The following is a 25,860-nucleotide window of genomic DNA, read 5'->3' on the forward strand; positions in this document are numbered from 1 at the left end:
ATCTACACAGAAAATATAAAAAAGGTGAGTAGTTTCCATTTTCAAAAAAAAAAAACATTAATGAACATGTGTAGATTTCTTCTGGTGCTCTTTAAAAATCTCCATAATTCTCTAAGAGCTTGTTTTCCTATTCTTAAATTGAAGAAAAAATTCCCATTAGCTCCCAGATGAAGCTCCATTTATATAAGAAAAATGTCTTAATGGAACAAAACAAAAAAATCTTACTTTTTTGCTGGGGCTGTTTTTTGTAAATTCCACATTTTCAATGTATGGTCCTCTGAAGCTGTTATTAACACTGGTTCAACCGGATGAAAAGCCAGACCTCTTATTCCATCAAAGTGGCTTCTTAATGTGAATTTGGGGTTCCAAGTCTTTCTCAATGCATCCTTATTGTTTGCTATCTAATAATTATGATTTAAAAAAAAAAAAAGAGAAAAAAAGTAAATTCACAATTAATCTGGAAGGCATAAGGAGTGAAAATCAGAACTTTGGTTTGACATTTTCAGTTGTCAAATTACCTTGCCTATTTTTCATAACAACCTTTTCTTGAGCAACAGTCCATTTAAAACTGATTAGACTACTTAAAACGAGTATGAAGGTAGATGTATTCCACACAGGCAACAAGTATACATCTGCAGCAATGCACTCTACGCAAATGAAATACTCCACATCTATTAAGTTACATGATTGAAAAGCTGAAAAGTACTTTTCTGCCTGATACTCTTGTAAACTTGATTTAGTATTTGAAAGTCTACTGGCTCATTCATTAACACTGGGCTTGAATCAAGCAGGCTATGGTCCCTAAATATTGCAGGTACCATCAACATAGCATCTCTAAAGTAAAGATCTAATAGAAACATAGAAATGTCTTTGCAGTGCAGCAACGAACACCATCAAACTTACTCATCTAAGGCAACACAAGCTTCTGATAATGCCAGACAAGTAAACTGTGCCAGAAGAAGGAAAAAAAAAAAAAAACAACAATAAAAACAAACAACAACAAAGAAAACCTCAGCTACATACTAAGTATATAACTGGCAAGCACTAAGCTATCATATACACAGACAATTACTGAGGAACAAATGCCACCAGATTCAAAAAGAAAGTCCTTTAAAAAAAAATAAATTAACAGCTACTTCAACGCTGCTCCTCCGAACCAATGTTGATGAAAAATGCCAAATGGACTTTTATGATTTTGTCAATCAATACTGCCATGATTAAATTTACCTTGCCATAACCACTGGAAACAGTCCATTAATAAAACATTGACATAAACAACTGTGACTCAGATATTGATGATTTCATTACAAAAAAAGCTATGGATAATCCCAAATAATTGAGTTTCATTAACTCCAAGAAAGAGATGACTATCTAGAGACATTTTGAGAATGTCAAAGAACACACACAAAAAGGTTTAAGAACAAAAGTGCCTTTTTTTTTTATATATATATCTGGCTTTATTAATAAAAACTGTGCTTCACTTACGAGGTTCCATAGATTTTAAACGATGAGAAAGGAGGCACAGCAAACAGCAGGCTTTGTTTCATCATGTTTTTTAGTAATTATGCACTGTCTGCTCAGTGAGACAGCTCAGTTTCTTTGCCAGTCTAAGGAGTTCAGTTGGCTCAGAGGGAACAGGCAAATGCTGGAGCCAGAGCAAGGATGGGGCAGGACTGCACAGTTAGCTCTGTCAGTTTTTCTGGAGACTGGCCAAGAAAGTCTCAGCAAAAAGGGTACAACACACAGAGTATTCACAGATGGCCAGAGTGGAATTTGGTTGCCTAAAGACAGGCATCTAGCACCTATTTAGGTGATGGAGGGAACAGAACCTGATCTCCAGCTGCTGTACCAGAAGCACAGGTCCTGTGTCGTGTCTGTTACAGCCACACAGACACCTCAGTCACCTAACAGGACATGCCAGTTCTGACAGAATAGTATCCCTGATTTGTTTCTCATTCATTCAAAGATGCTCTTCCAAAAGAGTACAAGATGATTATGATTAAAAATTGGGAAGTAGATGGAGGGCAATCCCAGCCAGCGGACCAGCAGCAGAGGTGGAGACAAACGGGACTCGCAAGAGCTGCAAGCTGGGTTACAAGCAAGGCAGCTAGCATCCTTTTCTCTCTCTCCACTAAAACACAACAGTGAGGCAAACTGAGATTTGAATAGCAGTTCTTGGGATGTGGGGGGTGGTCGACCCCAAAAATTAGCACCTGATTTGCTTTTACTTGTAACTGTAATGGCTGTGTCTAACTATGCGTAATAATTTTGCAGTTTAGATACTCTAAGCTACAGTGCTCAGTCTGTTACAATTTGATGAAGCTTCTTTTATCTGCCCAGAAAACCAGAAAGAAAATAAATAAGAACCAACTGAAGTAAACATTTGTTAAGACAACAATGTGCAATATTTTAGGGAAAAAAAGATAAACAGTACTAGTTAGTAATCTGAGAAGTTTCACCTTGTTATCCACAAAAGGAAAATATTCTCTTTTAAGTATTATTTTAATAATCTACATTACTAATTGAAAACCGTTCTTTAATTTACTACCAACCAAAGCAAAATTTGAAAAACCTAAACCGTAATATGAAGTAGCATAATACTGCCATGTTTTCTAAGAAAGAAATCCAGTAAAAATGACATCAAAAAAAAAGGGCCTGAAAACAGGAATGTGTCTGCAGCTCTTGAGAGAAAATGAATTTAAAGAGTGATCCATGCAAAAACTTCCAACTTCATTCTCCGTGTGATATAAAACCAACACACACACAGAGAAAAAAAAAAAAATTAAATTTCTACTAATCCCACTAAATCCTACTTGATTCCCATTTGGCAGCTGAAAGAATATATGAAGTAGTCCAAAATAAAAGCAGATTATGTTATTTGTAAGCTAAGCTTTCAGGGAAACTTGAAAGGGAAAAATTAATCATTCATTTTGTTTTAATAAAGAGTACAGTGACAAGAGCAAAAAGCGTCACAAACACTTTTTTTCCCCTTTATTGTCAGCACTGGAAAAGATAAGGGGTGAGGCAAGCACAACTACGAATCCTGATCACTAAACTTAACATAGGATTTAACAAGTGAACAAACAGCAGTTAACACTCCCAACCATGCAGGATGGGATGTGGGTAGATAAAGAACGATAGATTCTGTAAATAAAAGCTCTTAGTTCAAGGTATGGAGACCCAGACAAACACTACAGTTTACACAGACACCTGAACAATGAAGTCAACCACTGAAAGCGTTAAGCTCCTGTACAGATGGATTACATGTGTCATGTCCTCTGAACTTAAAGAAAACTCAGCATCTAAGTTTAAGGTTTAACCAGAAAAAAATTAAATTTGTAAGTCATCTTACCATCCTTTTGGAGACAAAATTAGGATTCATTAACAAAAAACTTTAGATCTGAGAGCAAATTAGGAGATGATGCTAAGATACCGAATCTAGCAGAGATGTTCTATTTCATTGCAGTCCTGACGGTTCAGAGTCACATGCTCAGAACCTTTATACAGTAGTAGAGCATGTCTCCACAGCGTCACTCTCAAAACATGTAAACTTTTATTAACTATGTAATGTACTGGTCTACAAGTACATACAAGCGTAGAGCTTCAAACTAAGAACCTGCAGGTTATTTCTGAAATCTCAAATTTTATTTGTGACAGTAAAATCCTACATGGTGGTCACTGGAGTCAGATTACTGAAGGCATGCTTCCTCCCTAACATGCAAGACTCAAAAATTTGATCTATAACCACTCAACCTTGAGAGAGATGGGCAATGCAACCTAAAGACTAATTTAAAGTTAATCATCACTTTTGTGATTTACCAAAAGGAATAAGAATCCTTCCAAGAAATCAGAAAAAAATTCAAAAAAGCATAAGAAAGATTTTTGATAAAAACTGAAAGAAAAGGAAGCCATATGTTATACACACAGACACAGAAGTGCTGGCCACAGTGACTTGCTAAAAGTCTCTGGTGCAGCTTCCCATTTGAGAAGAGACTACTGTCCACACCAGATAAGGTCAGCAATCTCTCTCCCTAGCCAAATATTAAACATCTTCAAGGACAGAAATTCTACAGTTTCTCTGGGCAAATATTTTGCCCTTATGTCTAATCTGAATCCTTATGCCATAATTTTTTTACTGTTTCCTCTTGTTTTAACACCTGACATTACAGAGAAGCTTGGCTCTATCATTCTTGTAAGCATCCTTCCAACACCTGTGGTGTTGTAATTAGAGCACCCCTTAGACTCCTCTACATCAAACTGAACAACACCAGTTCCCTCAACATTTCTTCATTAGTCACGTGCCACTGGAGACCCTCCAGTTTCTCCACAGTCCTCTTGAAGTGGAGGGACCCAAAACTGCATATAGATATGGCCTCGCCATTAATAACCACTTACATCGTAAGTCAGTGTATCTGCCTCATTGGCTACCGTGAGGCCTGCCAGTTCTCCAAGACCCAGTTCATTTTCAAGGGCTTCATCTGTTCCCATAATGAAAGATTTCCCTGAAGAAGGAGGGAATGTTAAAGCTTCCACTGCAAGAAAAAACAAAAAAACAAACCATGAGCATGGGTTTACAAAATGTTGATTTATAAAAGCATATTTGCCAGTTCTGAAATACTAAACATATCTCAAGTAGCTTAGTGCAAAAAGACATAAAAGGATCCATAAAAAACAGATTTCTAAAGAGTATCATTGTACTTACCAATTAATGGTATCCTCTGAACACTCTCAAGTGTGCATGACTCAAGACAGTAAGTGTAACTAGCCACAGGAGGAAAGAGTATGCTACCATTCGCCCATATATATAATGCAAAGTAACACAGAAAAGCTCAGGCCCTTCCCCAGCTCCCCTATAAAATATGCAAACAGAATCTGTAGCAGCAGCAAAAAAGTACCCAAGAAGAGCTGGTGGGAGCAGCTGGACTTCCTTCTTAATACTGTATCTGCACATACTCAAAAGCATGTCTACAGCGAGGCTTGTTTATATGCACTACCACCTAGCAGTACGTTTGGAAGCTGAGAATTCACTGCTGTTTGTAAAATTACTGTAACTGCCAAAGTCAGTCAGTATTTGATTCTGGGTTTTTACTAGCAGTATGCAATCTTAATAGTTTACAGCTGCTATAGCATGCCTGTAGGAGCTCCATTCACCATCCCATAAACATATCTAGAAGTAGATTCACTAGAAATGGAAGGATAAAAGGCTAAGAGGAAAACAATTCATATAAGGCTCTGCATCAAATGATACAACTGGAAAGAAACTATGCCTTTATGAACTTCACTCCACAACAACTCTACAAAACTACAGATCACAAAAAGGGGGCTGAATAGGTAAAAATGTGCTGTCTTCTGGACATGACAGACTTTCCCTTATGTCTCAAATTACAAGGTTTTTTCAGTAAATTACTTCCCAATCAAACCACCCCCCTTAAGTTCAATTGTAAATACAAGCCCTTTCAAATACCATTGCTACCATGGAGAAAAAAGGAAACACCATCTCATTCTCAGCACCTTATTTAGTCTAGCAGCATCAACACTAAGTTAAAACTGAACAAACCATGGCTTACAGTGAATAGCCTGATTTATTCAGGCTGCTTCCCTCCTTGTCTACAGGCATCGGGTTCAGATTCCATTCAATTCCACTCCAGACCATCCAGCAAAAACTAACCCAATCTTCGTGATCCTTCCATTCCACTCATGCACCTCTATGAATTGTCCTGTTTGCTTTCAATTACCCTTTAAAATCAAGTAAAAACCCTTCGGCTCTGCTGTTTGATTAGGTCTCTTAATTACTACTTTTAATTACAAAACACCCCTTACCTTCATCACCCTGAAGTCTAAACTATCAGCCTCTCATTCTCTCATTTGACCTTATGAGGTAACGTTCCACCCAACACCCAATACATACAGGATGTCACATCTGGAAAGTTACTAGAATTAAAAAAAAACACGTATGCCAAAAATATCAGCTGGTCTCAGATTTGCAAAAGGAATATGCAACTAGAAGCTTGCAATACTGAATTCAGACCAGTAATAGTCAACTGTCCTCTTGCTTTCCTGAGAGTCCATCTGAGTCTCTAAATTAGAAAACACAATCTTGAAAGGACATGAAAATAAAGCTCTGCAAATACGTCTCTCAGTACATGGGAGAAGGTTGGAAAGGAAACATTCAACCAAAAATTCCTATACTTCTCAAAATGTTGCTAAGTTACCCACTTCTTTCATAAAGAAAATCACTGAGCATGTAGGAAACAGAACTACTGAGATCTTCACTAACTATGCCACACGGCAGGCCTTTTCATGCATCTTAATTATAACTTGGCCGACCTACTTTTTCACACTCACTGGAAGACTGCTAAGTCAACACCATGTTTTGCTCATTTTTCTAAAGACACATTTACCATTTAAATAAAGAGCAAGATACAATCTTTTAGAAGCTTATATATCCTAATATATTTATTATGCTGCATATTACAGCAACTCAGATGTTGAACCAAATGCATGATTTAGCAACTTAAAGAGGTAATATTAATGAAGGAACTTACACACTATGTTGCAAAAATGCATGGCTTTCCATATTTGGATCAAGCCACTATGAGAATTTTTTGAATTTTTGGAACACCTTGTGGAAATTAACATATTGGCAAGCTGTAAGTCATTCAATATTACTGTGCAATCACCACATGCATTCGAAACCTATATCTAGGCATTTGTGTTTACCTGCAGAGCCTCTTTTATCTTTGAATTAAAAAAAAAGAACATGTATGTGCATATCCCTACGTATACTTATCACACACACAAATTATAAAGAGATACTTATACGTATGTTCCACACCTGTCTGCTAGAGCTGAGCACGAACACAAGCAAATCACTTAAGATCCCCATAGTACATAGCCCCCAAATGCCAAAGAAGTTTTTTCCATCACGTTCAAAGGCTTTTCTTAACTGTCTTGTCCTTCCTAGTAAAGACTGGAGTGGAGGAATGGGAATGCCATCTGTTGCATTTAGACAGAACTTATAATGCTGAATTAGCATTTATAACATGCTTACATAGAGGATACTCTTTAAGAATTAACTATAACCATCTACCTTTATAAAGGTGTATGTAACTTTTTAGTACTTACCTTCATCTGTCCTGTTTATCTCATGTTCAATGAGCCTTGAGCTACTGGGCCTAGAAGAAGGTGCAACAGATGGCTGTAATGAAGGGAGATCATCAACATCTCTCAAGTTTGCAAGCATATCTTGCAGCTTTGACCTGTTGGGCCCTAACCAGAAAAACAAACAAACAAAAAAATAGTTTATGGATAATTCATAACAATGCTATTTATATCAGATATGGTACAGCAGTACATGCAACAATGGATCCTACCTTGCGTTAAAATGTTAACGTAGAAAAATAATGAGCACCTATTTTCAGCAGTAACTAATCGTCCAGCATGAAATGAATTTCTTGAAAAGAAAGCGACAGAAGCAACTGAGAATTGCAAATGCACAACTTTCCCCACTTGTATTAACTCATACTGCTATTTGCATGGAATGCTCAGGAATGCCTCCGACTGGGTCACAGCAACAATAATTATTAGAGTAGTTACTTTTCCGAAGCAATTGATAACATTTGTGAATATTTTAACATTTGTGCATCAGGTACTTTGTGCAGCAAATTCTTATGACAAGATGATGATTTTTAACTTATTTGTGCAGGAGTGTAGGATTGTGGAACTACATAATCTAAAAAAATATAGCTACATTAAAATAAAAATGCAACTGGATTCACTGGCCTACTTCCTGAAGCTACATATGGTGAAGACCCATGCCCTTCTTGACACTTACCTGTGCTTTGCTCCATCATTTTCCCACATCCCTGTTTTGACTGTTTTATATAGGATTGAGGCTGAAACATATCTTCGGTAGTTTTTCCTGTTGTAAGTTTAATTAAGAATGGGAAAATGTCTTACCCATAGTCCATTATGGTTTTTCCTAGACCAGTAAATAATACAGCTATTTTTAAGCAGCTTTAACACAGAAGTGTACTCTAATATATGTTTGCTGTTATTACTTCACAGGAGTGTTTACTACAGCCTTGCAAAATCATAAGTTTACTAATGCAGTTGCAAACTCTACTTTGTCCACCCTAGCCATAATGATAGTAAATTAACTGAATTGTGTTTGTCTGTCACAAAAATATTATTTAATTGAGAAAAAATTAAGTAGGATTTTGCAAGATTGTTTTGCTATAGTATCTAGTTTATAAAAACAACAATATTTTATTTAGTAGCAGTTCAGCACCTAAACATGATTTATGATGAGACTACAGTCATAGTTACAAGCTTTGTACAACTTAATGTAAAGATACTTAGTCCCTTCTTTTTCTCCAGACTTCCTTCCTCACATTCTTCTTCACTATGTGGAATATAAGACATAGCTGAAAACTGACTGGGATTCTTCCCAATTCTTCTGCACTGATTCCCATCCAGCAATTGTTTGTCCATGGAAAGATGCTTAATTCTGTTCTGCAGTAAACCATTTGCTCTCCCAAGATCAAACCAATCAAATCAATCTAAAAGCTACTGGAAACGTACTAAGCAGTAGTTATCTTATAAAAGGAGCACTGGATGACCAAGTGCTGCTGCCTTACATCTGGAATTTTCTCATAAATGTATAGAACAAATTCCAGTAACAACTACATCCATATTAAAAATATTAAGTTTCATTACCAAAAATAATATAATTTCATTAGTTTGATTAAATAACTCCTGCTAAATTAACCCTACAACTATTCACTCTGACGCTACATAGCAAAGTTTGTGCATTTTAAAAATAACAGGCAAGTTAGAGAACAATTTCACTGAAGTCATATATGCCACCTCTAACTTAACCATAAAGAAATTTAGAATCAGTTTTGTGAAGCATGAACATTTCAGTTGTCTAACACAACTTCTTTGCCAGGCTTGCAAGTTCCAGTAACTGAAATGATTCCAAAGATAACAAAAATATCACCTGAGGAATTTAGAGTACGGCAATGATTTACTCTAAAAAAAAAAAAAAAGTTTGCATATTTGATTGAGTAATTCAGCAACATAACCAACTGCTGAGACTCATCACATCAATACAAAAGCTAATAAAACAAGTCAGCCTCAAACAATAATGCGAGGATCTGACTTTTTGCATCATTAGGCATGTTTCTTTGGAAGTGAGAATATCACTGGTATTAATAAGCATCTTCCCACAAAGGGAGAAATATCTCAATTTCCTACCAGACTACATGCAATATTACTAATTTACGTCATTTAAACATGAATTCTCAGTATGGCTAGATGTTTGAAATAAAGCTGCAAATACAGTGCTTCATTTTAAACACTTCATCTGAGTTCTGAAAGTTTCAAGTTTAACTTATAAAAAATATTGGTTTTATAAAATGGATCTGTTTCAAGAAACATAACAAAAACTACAATACAGGGCTAGAAACTGTATTTCAGATACTGATCACAGTTTTTTTATTTGGGTAAAAATACCCAATGTTTTTAAAGATTATTTCCACAGATAAAGTCAAAAAATAAATCCCATCATTCACAAATGAATGGATTGTCAGAGTTACTTCCTATTTCGAGCCCTGCATAACAAATTATGATGACAGTATGACTTTCATGTTGTGAATGTTAAGTATAAACAGGGGTAGAAATTAACCTGTTTTTTCCTTCAGTCATCTACTATGATACTCAAGAAAGTTTCTGTTGTTACTTAATTTACATAACAGACTTTAAATCTTCCTGTGAAACTGGCATGTTTTCAGCTAAAAAAGGGTTCTGAAATTTGCTATATTGAAGTGTGAAGTACTCAACCAATGCAATTTACAATTTACGCTTCTGCATAACAAAAGTATAATCCCTTCTCCAAGCACAAATTTTCAGTTAATCCAACACGTGGTTGGAAGAAGTTATATCTAATCCAACTACTTATCAGGTAACTTGATTGAATATCATTAATTTCAACCCCTGAGAACTGGTGAATAGGAAAGCAGTCAGGAGCAGCAAAGTAAAAGAGTAAGTAATTTTAGGAAAACATTGAAAGAGAGATAGAATTAAGGGTGTGAAAGATGTAGGATTTATGATCTTAAGGTGCAATGTTTTCCACTTACTCTTCACCCCCTTTTTCCCCTTGCGCTCCTTTTTGTATTGTTCCTTGAGTTTGGTTATTACTCCCTGGTCGACATTCCAAGCTTCAGGCATGAGACACTGGTCTTCCTTTTCTAAACAAAGTGAAACAAACGAAACATCCTTTTTCAGTAATGTCACCAAGTGACCTCCAACTGAAGGAGGTAACAGCTGCTGTATTTGTCTTATTTTAAACAGACAGAAATAGCACCAAGCTTGTGAAAGCTATGAAACTGCTACTCCCATTCCACTTTTATTTGCTCAGAATTTTCTTAACAAGAAACTGACATAAAATTTCATGTCTAATTACTACAACCAGATACACAGCTGTTCATAAAATGAAAGCAACATTTACTTTACAATAATTCAGGACATTTTTTTTCAGCTTTTTCTGTCCTCTAAGGAAAGAACTACTATACCTAGAAGCAACAGTCACATGTTTGTTACTGGTCAACATAACATTACCACTGATTTTGTATCACTACATTTCAAATTTTCATTTCATCACCTTTGTGATATGCTGTCATTTACACAAAGCAGAAGCACAACTATACCTTTTTGGAATACAGTGTACGCATCACCAAGCTTTGAAGAACATACTAAAGCACTAAAGCCACGAAATTTCACAAAAAGGGGAAGGCCTGAATTTTTCATATTTGAAAAAAACTACACAAAACATGTCAACATGCCTAATGACAAAAAAAATCCCTATTTTTTTGAAACCTCTCTCCCAAATTGCTTTTAATTAATTTAAAAATTATTTGCAGTCCAAGTTTTGTTTGTACATCAAATATTCTAGACCTTTAAAAATATAAACATTAATAAACTTATCTTCAAAATAATTTGCAGAAAGGTTGTTATTACATCTGCAGAGGAAGCACAACACTACCTATCATAAACTGAAGGAGTTATTTGGACAGACAACACAAAAACAGGCTTGGTTTATTTTGGGGACTGACTAATTAGAAAGTAACTATGCAGAACACCACCTAGTGATGCCAGCCAACACCAAACTGAACAGGAGCCAGAAGCCTGTTCTTGTAGCAAAGACAAGCATACCACATTTCACGAACTGTAAGGTAGCCAGCAGAGTAAGAGAAGTGATTATTCCCCTTATTTGGCACTTGTGAGACTACATCTTGTGTGCTGGGTCCTGCACACTATTTATTTCCCTAGGACACATGATAAATATGATACTAAATACATAGCATTGATATAGTATAGCAAGTCCAGGGGAGCCACTAAGATGGTTAAGAAGACTGGAGCAGATTATGTACAAGGAGGATCCAAGAAAACTGTTTGCTCAATGTGTTCAGCGATGTCAAAAGAAGCATCTTTAGTGCTGCTTACACATACCTCATAAGCATAGAAAAGACAGACTCTGTTCAGACTTGCACCACAGAAGGACAAAATACATTTTACCTTGGAGATAGTCAAATTTGAAACAGGAGTTTGCAACAGGAGTTTGAACTATCTCAGCCTTTAAAAGGCTCCAGTCATGATCCTATACATACAATTGATGAATTAATTCAAGACCCAAAGTATTGAGGCATTAGCCTTTTTGCAGAAGCTATTAAGTAGAAAAGTAGTAATAAACTGGTGAGAGACTCTTAAAGAGTCTGTGGGCTAAGTCATGTCCTTTTAATATGTACACCCAATTAAGTACCACTAATGATCAACAATTAGGTGATGAGGAATTCCAAAAGGTACATGAAAGTCATGTTGGAGGGAAAAAAAAAAATCCTTTCTGGGACCAGATTAAAAGTTTTAAGCATGCTTTTCCTCCCCAGCTAGACAAAATTTTTTGCTCTCCTCTAAGAAATTGTTTAAATGGATTTATACTAGCTAGTATTGCCTCCAGAAAACTACAGACTATTTTAGGATGCTTCCTGCACATCTCCCAGGTTCTGTTCAACTTCACAAGCAGATCCTTAACTATGTGCAAGTGCTTTAAAATTTAAAATTCCACTGAATGCTTCTGAGGACCTTTAGAGGTAAAAAGGTCCCACACGTTACTGTAACTTATCAGTAATGCTTAAAAATCCAAAACAAAGCAAGGACTTTCTCTGCTTCTATCCTTTACACACAGCATCTGTCTTTTACTCTACATTTAAGTTTCACTTAGGTCAAATTAACCTAAGTGATTCATAACAGAAATTCCTCAAAGAAGCTTATTCTTACATACCATCATTACGAAAGATGTAAGTTGTGAGATATAAATAACTAAAAAACATGAACATCTGTAATTCAAAGAAAACCCTTAATACTTCCAGAAATGGAACTACTACTTTCCACGATTTCTTTTTAATGTTAGACTTTTGCTCATTTGTACTCAGCTGTCATCAATGAAAGTAAAAATAAACTAGAAGTGTGAATTTGAGAACCAAATTGCTCCTGTTAGCACACTAACTTTTCACTGACACAAGAAGTATGTATACTTTTCAAGCATAAATAGATACATGAACACTGAAAAGTGTTAAAGAGAAGAAGCATCAGAATAACCTAATAAAATTATTTTTGATTTAAAGATCAACATTTCTAAATTTGATTGGTGAACAGAATACTGACTGGTCTATCTAAAAATATTGAGACACATCCTCTCAGGAAAGAGAATGCACCAACTGAACAATAATTTGGAGTCTAACTATGAGCTGGTAACTTCAGTGAAATACAACGTCTAGAGCTGTTGGCTCATGTGACTGATTTCTGTCAAGGTTTCAGTTCCATTTGAAAGCTCAATTATTTCCCATTCATCTTCCATAGTTATCTGTCCCCACTAACATGTAAAACTTTATGCTGAAGCTGAATGAGGAAACAACTCCCCATCAAAATACTTAATCAGTTCTCTTCTTTCTTCCCTTCCCTGTGCAGTGGGTTTATGTGGAATATTTATGTCAAGGTAAAGTGCATCCTGGCATCTGCAGGACATGACCTTCAAGGACAGACTAGTTTGTGAAATTTCGCTTTATGACTAGGGGCTTGAAGACATATAATTTAATAGCTTATAAAAGAAAATTTGAGCAACAGAATAGATAGTATTGCCCAAATTGCTAGGACATAGTTAAAGTACAACTAATTCAGACTTTATGACTCACGGTACTTGCTACATCAAAGCGGGAAAAAGCAAAAGAAGATGAAATACCTTTCACATTTGGAATTATAAAATACATCTTTATCAGAGTCCTTTCATTAGAACTGGCCACTGGAAAAAATACATTGCAATCCCAATCATAAAATTAAAATTCTATCTGCCCCACTATTAAAAAGAAAAAAAAAAAAGATAAAATGACTAGAAGCATACACTTCCAAGAATCCTTACCTAAAAGCACTATGAAGAAAAATGAGAATACTACATTATGAGGATCTGTCTGTCAACATAAGATTTACTATAGCAATACTCAGAAGGTGCTCCAGTCATGACAGAGATCAAAATAAATCGATCACATTACATTCTTAGAACATTTTTTTTTTCCTCCTGGTACATTCCATTATATTTCCTTACCCCAGTCTGTTCCATCTCCTGAACTTCTTGATTCCCCATCACCTTCATCTGAGGTAACCAAGAAGTCAAACTCTTTCAAAGCTTCTTCTGTATCCCTGTCTTCACAACTGTCAGACAGCACTCTTTTCCTTACAATCTAAAAGGTGAGGAAGGAAAGCAAAAGCTGAATTAAATTACATGCACTTTATATTATACCTAATGTACATCAGCAATGTCTTGTCTTCCATGCAAAATCCTAACAGAAAATTGAAAAAGCAGCAAGAAAGTATACATTAATGGGAATTCTGGAATTAACAGAGAACTTTCATTCAGATTTCTGTGTCATAATCATAATTGCTTGTAGACTTTTTTCCAGTAACCACCAATATTCACTTGGTAATAAATCTACAGTGAGCTAGATGACTACTACTGTTTTTAATACCAGGAAAATACAAACTCATTTTTAATAGAGGTAAAAAGAAACAAGCAAACAGTGCTGTAGAAAGGATAGCAAAGCCAGACTGGCTCTGCTACTCTGAAAACAGCCTTTTTAACTCTCACCTCTGAAACCACTCTAATTACTGACCAAAATATGAGTCTAGAAAAAAAACTGCCAAGAGCTAATTTGCTTTGGTTTGACAAAAGCCATTCTATCCTGATTATTTCCTAAGATATTACTATTATTTACACGCAATACTTCAAAGTTTAAACTGTATTTCCCTCACCAATTCTAAAACAAATTTGGTAACTGGAAAAAGAAATACATGTTTCAATGAAGGACCTCACAGCACAGTATGCTTTTTTATTATTATTTTTTAAACAAATGTACTTTTCCCTCCATAATCAAAATAGACTAGCTGCCTTAAAGTTAGTTAACTAGCAGGTGAACTGATAATTTTGAAACCTGTAGCAAAAGATTTCCTCCCTCCAGAAAAAATACATTCATCATGGTATTTTGACACCTTGCTAACAGTCAGTCTCAGAAGACTTCAGTAGATAGGCTAACATCTCATAGTGATTGAAGATAAATGTTTCCTCTAAATTAAATTAACCAATTTTGAAACCCGAAACAATACTCAACATCAAGCTTCATTACTTCGGCAAGCTTAGTGAACATACTATATTACAGATGATTTTACAGATGAGTCTAGGACATTAGTTCACAGTTCATCAGTGACAGGAACAAATTTACAGAGATCCTTTACAACCAATGCGGTTGTTTTTTTACGTGTTCATTCTTAAAATTGTTCATAAAAATGATCATGTCCATCAAAACTCATATCTGTTTCAATTGTTAGGAAAAACAACTCAATGAATCAATATTAATTCTGAAAAGAAGAGGATTGAGTATTGATTTTATGTATCTATATAATGTGATCATTTGACTAAATTACATTGCAAAGTATACATTGGGAGGGTTCAGGCATTTGACTGAATTCACAAAGTTTATTAACTATATACAAAAGTTTTCCACTTATACTTTTTCTTCCTTCCACCACCTACTCAAAAGAAGAGGTGGTATTTCAGTTCTGTACCCCTACAAGGGGAAATTTATACAAGTCACTTCAAGTATTAAATGCATTTATATAAATATTCAGAAACAATGCATGTTTGAGTTGCAACATTACAAACAATACCTTCAATGTAAGCTGAAAAATGTAAGAAAGTACATGTAGTACCTTAAAAACTGTATCCAACATATATAAAAAATACTAGGCAGTACAGAATAGTTGGAAGACAATTTATCATTTGTCACTCTAAACTGAAAGTAATATAGGTAACAAAGCTTAACGAACTCAGAAATGCATATATAATTCCTCTTATGCACACATGCTTGGACAGACCATCATAAAGATGCATTAATGATTTGCACGTGTACATACACAGTCATATACTTTGCATATAGGCATCTCATTAATCTCACTTTTTCTGTTCTTCGTAACTTTTTCAATTATTTTTTCCACTCACTGTTGCGGTATCAATGATTGTTTTCTCTCTTCCTTCAATATCTTCCTCGTCTTCTTCATCACTAAAGTCTGCAGCTGCATTTTCAAGGAACTTGAAGGTCTCTAGCAGAGAGGCAGAGTCAGTCAATTCTGGCTTCCTAAACAACAACAACAATCACCAACACCATGAGTCAAAATAGATCATAAAGAAGTCTGTTCTGTTTTATGGTGTCTAACAATACTTGAAATTAAAATAAGCCTACAGGTAAAAATGGACTATTACAGGGAAAACTGAGGGTTAAAAAGCTAAATCTTATCCGTAAATCCATGTTATTACAACCAACAATTATTCCTCATCCAGCTGCAATTACCAGGACAGGCACTTCAGGTTTTTTATTGTTATTTTAAAAGCATTTTCAAGCACTCTCCATTTGATACATGCCCCAAAGCCAATACTGATATATCTTCACTGAAAGCCGCAGCAACCAGGATATGAATTACACCTACAAAGTCGACCTCTCACTTGTACCTCAAGGTACAGGACAATTTTGCTGCTGCTATCTGATATTCTCCACATTGTGGGAAACATCAAACTCTAGATCTATCATCCATTAACTTTTTAGACAACCTAAATTTGCCACTATAAAACAATATAATGGAAAAATATTGCTGATGACTAAGTAACAGTCACATAGATGTTAACATTAAACAAACAAGGAAAGGGATGAAGATTGAGTAAAATTATGACTGCCAGCATTGGCACAAACTCAGGGAGTGCCTCTCAAACAGGAACTACAAGGGTCATCATATTAACAACTGAAGAGGAAGAATCCAAGAAGCTGGGCTATAACCATTATTAAAGAAAACTCAGATGAATGTAAAGCAATCCCAGAATTTACAACAGGTACCATGTTTTCTACGCAGAAGATGTACTTCTCCATCAATATTTCAAAGATAGCGTGGAAAAAATTTATTCAGTTAGTGATTGCTTCCAGTAAAACCTTTCAAATTCTTTATATGACTTTACAACAGTAAAGGAAACAAACTTTATTGTTGTTTTCTTACCTTTAATCAGTAGTCTGTGCTGCATAATTCATCACTACACGCACGCCATCTTGATTTTCAAAACCACTGAAACCACAGCAGTCTCTCCCTCTCATTTCAGAACTGTAGTTCTAAATTATCTTGTACAGTCATCCTTTCTGCCAGCAAGTGCCTTGCTAAAGCTACACATTGCTCCTGCTATGACCCATTTCAAAAGGTTCAATCAATTTACAAGCCTACAGTAGTAAGGCCTTGTAAACTCCCTGCAGTGTAACACCTGATTATCTGTCCATCACTCGCTTATTCCAGTGTTTCTTCATAACACTTTGCAAAGGCTTATTACAGGAAACATTCAAGGGCAAAAGCTCTCACGTGTAACAAAGCATGATAAACAGAATACTTCCTTCTTTATGCAGTCTCAGCTCAATTATTTCCATGCATAAATGACAGACAATAGCAGAAGTGGCTTCATCAAAGCCTGAGTATGCTGGCATCTTAAGACAGTTTGCCATCCCACCCTTCTTTTCATGGACTGAAAATACCTGTAAGGATTTCACTTGACACTAGAAATTCCACATACACAGCAGCATAATACACCATGGCACCACTGACGTTTTCACGGTCACTGGCTTTACAGAATATATTCCTTTCACTTCTCTTACCCATCTTAGATGAGAACAATCTCAAACATGCTTCCAATTTACCTCGCTTCTTGCACTATTTTGTCCCTCTTGTTTCTATAACAAACCTGAAAGCACTGTATAACGTTGTTCTTTTTCCTTAATTAACTACTATATTGGCAAATTATAGCACCTCACGTATCTCTAGCAGTAATATACAGTTTCAAAGAAATCTTACAGGGCTGTCACTTTGTTGTTTCCAATGCAGAAATGTAATGTGCTTCACTTGACTAACTTCTTGATTTTTAGGAAATAGTGTGTGTCCTTGTTAACTTTCAGTAGACTAAAATGTACAACCAAAACTGCATTCCTACTTTTTTCCTGTGCATTTTGCCATATAAAAACATTTTGGTCTCATATTAGCAACTGTCAGGCATACAACAGTAAACAGCAATGTATGAACTAATACCAAATATAGAATAGAAAATTTTTAATTGACAGAACTTGTTACTGCTTGCCAAATATCCTTCTACAGACACAAGAATTTGTAGTAATTCATACCTAGATTAGTTTCTCTACTGATTTGATCTTACAGTAAAGTTCGAAGTGACCACCAACAGAGATTTATCTCTGAAGTAACTGTTCTGCATGCAACTATCTTATTAATTATTACATCCTTTAGAACGCAGGATAGATACTTAACAGTGTATCTCCATTGATATAGGCCAAAAAAAGCACCTGATGCACTAGAAAACACAGAAGCTAATCATACACTCCAAAACTTCTGCACAGTAGTAAAATGTACAAAGTCAGCATAGTACCACAGAAGATTATTTGTTCTATGGAAAAACTTCCAAGAGACTTCAAAAGAACAACTACTACGAAGAAAAAAAAAAGAAAGAAAGAAAGAAAACAGTGTCAGAATATTTAAGCTATTTAAAGATTCTACCCAGAAAAGAAGCTTCAAGCACACAGACAGTTTGATTGGCTATATTGTACCCTTATAAATTTTAACAGCCTAGTCAAAAGTGACTCAAATCTATGGCATCCTTCATCCTTTAGCAATACATAAACATAACAAACACATTACTTTAGATATTATAGTCAACATGAACACTTAATACTGTAAAATACTCAGAAGAAAATACCTGGACTTAGCTAATTTGTATTACATAATTTGATGGCAATTTGAAGCTTGCTTGTTTCATTTTTCTTCATCTGTTAAGTTTTTGTTTCTGTTATGGGGTCATTCACAAAGCAACAGGAAAAAGCAGAAGTGGCAAAAATACATTCTGAGATAGTATAGTACAATGAACTCCTTTAAATTCTGTTTTAGAAAAAGAAACACAGCTCAACATTTCCATGGCTCTTGTAGTCTGTAACACTTGGACAAAAAAACATTGAGGAGTGACAACAATTGTACTGGAGATCCAAGGGCAAGGACTGTCCTGTGAACTGTCATGGTATAAGTATGAGCGAGACAGGAGCGTGGCAAGATTCAGGAGCTGCTACAAATACAGGGAGACTAAAAAAAACAAAAAGGCCTCAGAAAGGACAATTTCTCTTCACTGGACTGTCCATGATCAAAACACATGTAGGGGAAAAGGTCATTTTTCAAGTGGTGTTTTTTCCTTCTTCCCCAGCCACGCTGTCTGAACAAACACCGCTGGGGAAGAACAAGGCAGACAGCAGGAGCAGTGACAACAGCTGCCAAAGCACAACGTAATTTTGGCAGAGCCTTTCTCAACTCTGTGCTCCTCAGTGGTTCTCAATCTCTTTTCCACTACTTGTACCTCAACCGTACTCTGTAAAACCACCCTTGCATGGTTTTCTCCTGGACTCCACCCTCGGCTTCCTTTTCTCAAGGGTTTCATCCCAGTTTGTTTACCACTTCCTAACCAAACCTAAAAATCAGTTAATCAACATAACGTTCTCTATCAGGCACTTGATACCTCTGCCTGTGCATGACATCCTCCTCTCCTGTAGCCATATCCAACAAGCCAGGGAAACCTTTGGGCAGAGAGCACCTGCGACTCGTGTCTGAGCATCATAAGCACGGCAGGACTGTTTGTCGCGAGCGTAACAAGCACAGTCAGGAAGTAAAATACAGGTACATTAATGCTGCTGGGATTTCCATCTTCCTACTAACAGATGGACAGCACGCAGATTATTCTTGACACAGGGAACTTCTGATCCCCAAAGACACTTTTTTTTTTTCCTGTTTAAAAGAACAGAATTCTTGTTATCAATGGGTTGGTAACTTAATTACTTACCTCCCTTAAAGCAATACCAACCTGAAATCCCATGAATATTTTTCTCCCCTGGGAGAAGGTGCCAGAATTTTCTGCAGCTGTGACCACCCTGAGAATCTCATTCTAACTTGTATTTTACCCGCTGTTCAATTATTCAGATTTGTCTCAACTCCTTGGCCCCTTTAAGACTAAAAATAATAATAATAACCTCTTCCCAGGAAATCAAAGAAATACAGTGTTTGATACTCCACATGTACTATTTAAAGTACAATAGGCCTCAGCAGCCCATGCAGCCAACTCTTTGCTTTCTGCCCTACAGTCACAAGGCTCAAGACAAGTATTTTCTGTAAAACCCAGTTGGCCCTGACATTAGCAGCCTAACAATATGTGTAGTGTTGAACTGGCTTTCGACATTTAATATTCAGGATGTTAACAGAAATCCTGGTTTAAATTTGATTTTACTGAATGAAAAGGAGAAACCATAACCTATAGAAAAAATGAAGTTTATGTGGCAATAACACAGCGCTTGATGGATAGCTTTCCTGCTTCTAGCATGACCCAGACGTTTCACATCGCAAGTCAATTATAGCCCTGTATTTTTATTGTAACCAACACCCTCAGTATTTCTGCTGTTACCTTTTCCTTTCCTGATAGCAACTCTGGGACTTTCCGTGGTCATGTCCAGGAAAGCTGCCACAAACTCCTCCCATGAGTTGCCCTGCCATAAAGCCATTACCTGCCTCAGTCCCCGGCAAAAAAAGGAAAGGGAGGTTTGGTGGGTTGGGGTTTGCTTGGTTTTTATTCCAGGACATACACAAAATGTCTTAAATAAAAACAGATTTTATTGACAAATTCAGAAGCAGGAAGGAACACCGCAGTATAAAGTTAAATAAACACAAGATCAGCTCAGGCTGGGAAATGTTTCTGGGGGCCTGTACAGGAAAAAGCCTGTCGTGGCCCAGCATTTGAAGAGCAATTCTGAAACACCCTTTCTTTAGCCATTTTTGTTGGCTCGGTTTCCTCCCACTGTCAAAACGTGCTAGCACAAGGTCAGCATTTTTATTAATTTCCCACAGAATTCAGTTATTTTGTGTTCTAATACAATCTTTTCAACACAGCTAATTGAGTCCTTTCAAACCGGACAGAGTAAATAACGGCATGCAAATTGAAATGCTTTCCTTCCTATGACAACTGCCTTTACCAAACAGTCTTAGAAATCTTCAATACGGTGCAAAATCTTTCATAATACAGCATGGAAAAAAAAAATCAAACTAATAAAGTGCAGAATATTTATCATCAAAATTTACACACAAGGAACACTGGACAGGCTAGACAGTCTGTTGTAACCTTTGAAACTTTTTAGGAATTCACACCACACAATGCAAGAACCAGTGCAATATGTATTACGACTGGTAAGCAACACTTACAAAATGGTTTGGATGCAAATTGGAATTATGCAGGAATGCCACTAATAAAGGAAAGGCTGCTTATCTTGCCAAATCTAGTCAGGTAACTATACGATGTCAAATAAACAAGCTTTCTAAAATGTAAGGATACAAAAAAAGTCAATGTCAGAAGAGCTGAAGTAACATTTTTAAAGTTACTTCTCCATTCATCTCCCTTCTCCTTGCTTCTCTTTCTCACCCTACATGACTTCCTTGTCTCTTTCTCCCCGTTCCTTCTGTGCCTTGACTCTTATGTGACATTTCCAAGACGCATCTTTCAGACCCTTGTGCCATAGATCTGTGCCAATGAAATGAAAAGAGTCATCATTGGTACTATTCTGCACACAAATCCCTAATTTATCTAATCACTTTTCCTGCTTCGATGCACCTGTTGAAATTGTCTATGTCTGGCCTAAACCAGGTATCTCTGAAATGCCTGTTAGGTCACTGCAAGATGGGGGCAAGTATGAATGGGAAAAATGGGGAAAAAACATCAGTAAAGGGAAGAAGGCAAATTGATTTTGGATATACATATATTATTCAGTATTTCTTCCTGGTATACTATTTTTATTTTTATTTTTTTTTATGACAGGTGTTACCTCAGGTAGTTAAATGCAAAGATCTTTTCCCAAATAAACCATTTTATAAGCGAGTTAACACACAACAGTCATCAGCCAATAAGCAGCAATTTCATTACATGTGTCAGTGTTAATAGGATTTAGAGATGCAAGAGTTATTCAACGCCTTCTGGTACAGAAAGATATTTATTTCCTGAAGCCTCAGATGGAATGATTTGTTGTACATTAGAAATATAAGATCTTCAAAATGTTTAATCTTAATCTTTGAAAAGGTCTTTGGATCTGCTCTCAGATGTGTTACTATGATGCCTTTTTGCTCCAGCAAAGCATAGACATCAGAAGCCATATGCAGTTCAATTAAGTTCAAAAAAGAACAGATCAGTTTCAGAGAGAAATAAGCCTGAATCCTTCACTTAAAAGTTTCCATTGAATATTTAAATATAGCTCTAATTGTCTAACTCTTAACAAAAATTCAGATAATTTATCTATATCATTCTTATATATACACACATGCACATGTACATATATACAAGCATATGCTTGGTATACCTTTGTTTCTTTCCAGTTCTATTCCTTCATTATATTTCCTTCCATTCATATCAAGCAGTAGTCAAACACACACCTTCAAGAAGGTAAACTAATCTGACTGTTTAGGTTTCAGTCAATAAGATAAAGCTATTAAAAATGAGGTAATAAGTGAACCAAAGATACTTAAATACTCTCATGTTTTCAAGGTTACATGTGATGCTTGCAGGCAGCTTTCCTTTATATCTCAGTTTGCTGGAGGGAAAGCACCCGTTCCTCTCACTGCAGGTGTTAAGAATTTCAACCATTATTATGAAGTTATTATTTTAGTAATTATTTTTGAGTCCAATCATGCCAAGTGGTACTTATCTTTTGTAATGCAAGTGAGCTGATTTGAAGAAACTGAAAACAGATGCCCTTTTAAATTCCATGAAATAAGTGGAAACAGGACTATATCTATCTCAGGTTATCATAACAACATTTCATTTATGGAACCAAAATCTTCCAGGGTGCATTCAAAATCCACATGATGTCTTGAGTGCTAAAGTTTTCATGAGGATCTGTATGTTAGCAAATAAATAGGTAATGTAAGAATACAAATATTTGCCCACAGATGTAGCAGCTAGTACACACGCAAACTGAGGCTACTTCACTTAACAATAAGAAGAGAAATTGAAAAGGTTTTAAAAGACTTTCAGACAACAGCAATTATTTCATCATTATACCGAAAGAAGAAAAAAAGAGGTGGGAATAGTTCTCTAATGTAGCCCCAACACTTTCAGATACTCAACATTAAGCTCAGGGGTATGACCAGATGGCAACTAAAATAAATAAATTAAAATTAACAGAATTCAAGTTACATATTGTCTACTGTAAATCAAGATTATTTTCCTAAGTATTTTCACTGCAGTAACTACTGTAAGCTTAACCATACTGAAGTAAACAGCACCCATGTTATACTCCAAACATTCTCAAAAGCCTCTGCCATAAAAAGGCTCAGCTTACTGTTGATTTGAGAGCACTGAGTCACTGAGTGTCTGAACTCTGGCTGTTGACATAGGTACACAAGTTCTGGTACAACAGACTTGACTCATGAAAATTCGTAGAAGTGGGGAGTTGAGAGCAAGAGGAGTATCCTCCCTACCCACCACTGAGTATACATTTCACACATCCCTGGAGCCAAAGGAAAAACACCAGGGCTTACCCTTTCAGCAGTCAAAGATGTTTAAAAAAAAAAATAATTAAACTGTGGGTGCATCTAATTGTCAGAAGTACAGCAGTAGATCAGAGATATTCCTGAAGGAGGCTGAAGAACAGCAGCAAACACCATGCATACCTTGGAGGGCTTATGAAAAAAAACACGCTATAATCTGACAGTGTAGCAGTGTAGAGAAGCAAGTCTCTCTCATTCTTCAGTTGGAATTTCTTTCAGTACAGATCTGTGTCTTGTTCTCTACTACTTTCATTTCACTGAGAAAGTATTGGTTGATTACCAATAAATGACAGTCATGACATAAAGGAAAGTTTGTTTCCTCGTTTCTGTTATCTCCTCTCCTTCCCCCAAAGTGGTAACCATATGGCAGCATGAAAACATCAAACATCATTTTTTACTTTCTATGGAATTTATCAAATGAACGTTCAGTTGCACAGAAAGCCGTTTAGCCAATCTGTTCTTTCTGCAACTTACGCTGCTATATGGAGAAATCTTCAAGAACATTTACATCTAACGTGTCTCCCATTTTCCTGTTCGTGTAACATATTACTATATCCATTTTTTCTTCCGTTCTTCATTGTGCTCTTTTCCTTTCTACAGTACATTATCTTCATCACATTCACCCACGCTTTTTCCAAAGTCTTACTGATTTGTCTTTGTTTCTCATCCACAAACTCTTTCTTCATTCCCTGTACTCTGCTTCTCACATTCTTCCTCCCATGTAAACAATTTTTAAAAAAAACAGACTTAAAAATCTGCATTCTTAGCTGAGTTCAAAAACCCTTTTCTTCCAAGACCAAACAAGTCAGCAATGTTCTGTGAGCTTTATTTTATTGCTTTGACACAGATATTTCTTGTTAGACCAGATTAATTGTCATGCATTACATTTTGTCCAGCACTCTGTTCTTCAAAGACAACTCAAACATCTTCAGGTTGACCCTTAGCCTCAGACTTGCTAGCAGGTATTTGATATCAATGTCCATTAAAAGTTTTTAACCACAAAATTTGCCAAACTCCATTGACTTCAGTAATACTTCTGTGTTCTGTGGTGACAGGAAAGCTTTCTCCCGTGAAGTATTTCACTGTACCCATACAGCCACTGCCTGTCTTCCATCTGCATTTTACTTTGCAACTGTCCCAATGTCCTGTGGTCCTGGCAAACACATGCATGGCCTTCTACTTTTAGGGGTTAAGGTTTTGCGTTTGTTCTTTTTTTCCTTGGTCTTCTGATCTCTCACTGTAACTTTTTCCTCTTCTACCACTATGACATGGCACTTGTTCGCTGCACTCCTTCCAACTTTACAGGCTCACTGTGACCCCAATCCTCTTCTCACTTTTCCTGCGCACCAGGAATAACAAGAAGCTTCTAAAAGAACTGTCAATCTTTTCTCCATCCTGTTACATAGCCTAGCAGTGAAGTTGCTTTAGAGTGCTCGTACCTCAACTGTGAGCCAGAACGAAGATGAGCCACCTCATTTTTTCCCAGGTCTGGTAAACGGATTGAAAAATGTTAAACCAAGTTTTTGAACGCTCATTAAGAATTCCAGTTGGGATCAGGTACCAGAACTGCATGCCTTATAGATCTCAGTGACCTATTCAATACCAATCCTCTTCAGAAATAAACTGGTTTGTATATTTTAAAGGAATGGTGATAATAGAAGAGGCTGGTAATGGGTAAGTATGAGCTGAGAGCAACACCTCATCTCCTTTCAGATTTCCAATCTGCCATAAAGCTGCATTTTGAAATTTCTGAGGTAAGTGACAATGCAGCTGGGAAGAGATTAACGGTGTCACACACCACAGGAAGAGTGAAGTATAACATATTACAGAATCTAATAGCACAAGATGAGATAGCAGTTAAGTAACAGACAGTCTCAGTCAGGAAGAAAGTCACGAACACCTCCTGCATGGAAAATTAAAAGAGATGTTCAGAAAGCACACTTGAAATACCCAGAAGAATTGCAGCATTGAGAGCTAGCCTTATACTGAGATTCACCAAGGGATTTTGGTAAAATCTCAACTTTTTCCTTTCAGTAAGAAAGATTTCAGCTGAAATCCACAAATTCAAAATGACCCATGAAGACTGACATGGCTTTATTGGACAAGATCTCTTGAAGAGTCTTCCACTGGAAAACCCTGGAGTCGAGTCTCACATCATACATCAAAATGCTCCCCTAATCCTTCTCATACAGTCTTCCACGTTATGCTTTACAAGTGAGATGAAAGCAGTTTCTTCGACTGTGCACACCTAAACAGTCTTGAACTTGAAAACATGTTTTTCCTGCATCAGTGAGTATCCACAGCTAGAGGGTATACTACAAGTGTTAAAACTGATAGACCTAAAATAAACCTATCCAGAAAGGAAATACATAGGAAAGAAACACAACTGTATTATTAATTGCTATATTAAGAACCACTGTCCAACCATTTCCTCTATCAAATAATTACCTTATAAATATCCATCTGTTTCAAGGAGAAAACAGATTTCAGTAAACTTTCAAGTATAAGAAGGGGAGCTCGGTTTACCCATTACCCTGAAAAGAAGCAACTCCTTCACCAGAAACCAAACTAAAATTGTTGTTGTCATCTATCAAGCACTTC

General features: G+C 36.3%; 1 protein-coding gene across 4 annotated transcripts in view; it reads right to left on the reverse strand.

The window, feature by feature from the left end:
• The window catches only part of STRN (striatin), a 69,143-nt gene that overhangs the window by 17,705 nt on the left and 25,578 nt on the right, over positions 1 to 25,860 (reverse strand). For 2 of the 4 annotated variants that reach the window (XM_038176734.2, XM_038176733.2), the window contains exons 6-12: positions 15,605 to 15,740; positions 13,658 to 13,793; positions 10,140 to 10,250; positions 7,835 to 7,921; positions 7,126 to 7,269; positions 4,396 to 4,532; positions 226 to 401 (exon numbers count right to left, since the gene is read on the reverse strand). In XM_038176734.2, coding sequence (XP_038032662.2) covers positions 226 to 401; positions 4,396 to 4,532; positions 7,126 to 7,269; positions 7,835 to 7,921; positions 10,140 to 10,250; positions 13,658 to 13,793; positions 15,605 to 15,740 — 927 coding nt within the window. The remainder of the gene's footprint in view (positions 1 to 225; positions 402 to 4,395; positions 4,533 to 7,125; positions 7,270 to 7,834; positions 7,922 to 10,139; positions 10,251 to 13,657; positions 13,794 to 15,604; positions 15,741 to 25,860) is intronic. The other 2 variants (XM_038176735.2, XM_038176736.2) reach the window with 2 other exon arrangements.

This window comes from Anas platyrhynchos, chromosome 3 (assembly GCF_047663525.1).
Source record: "Anas platyrhynchos isolate ZD024472 breed Pekin duck chromosome 3, IASCAAS_PekinDuck_T2T, whole genome shotgun sequence".
Lineage (NCBI taxonomy): Eukaryota > Metazoa > Chordata > Aves > Anseriformes > Anatidae > Anas > Anas platyrhynchos.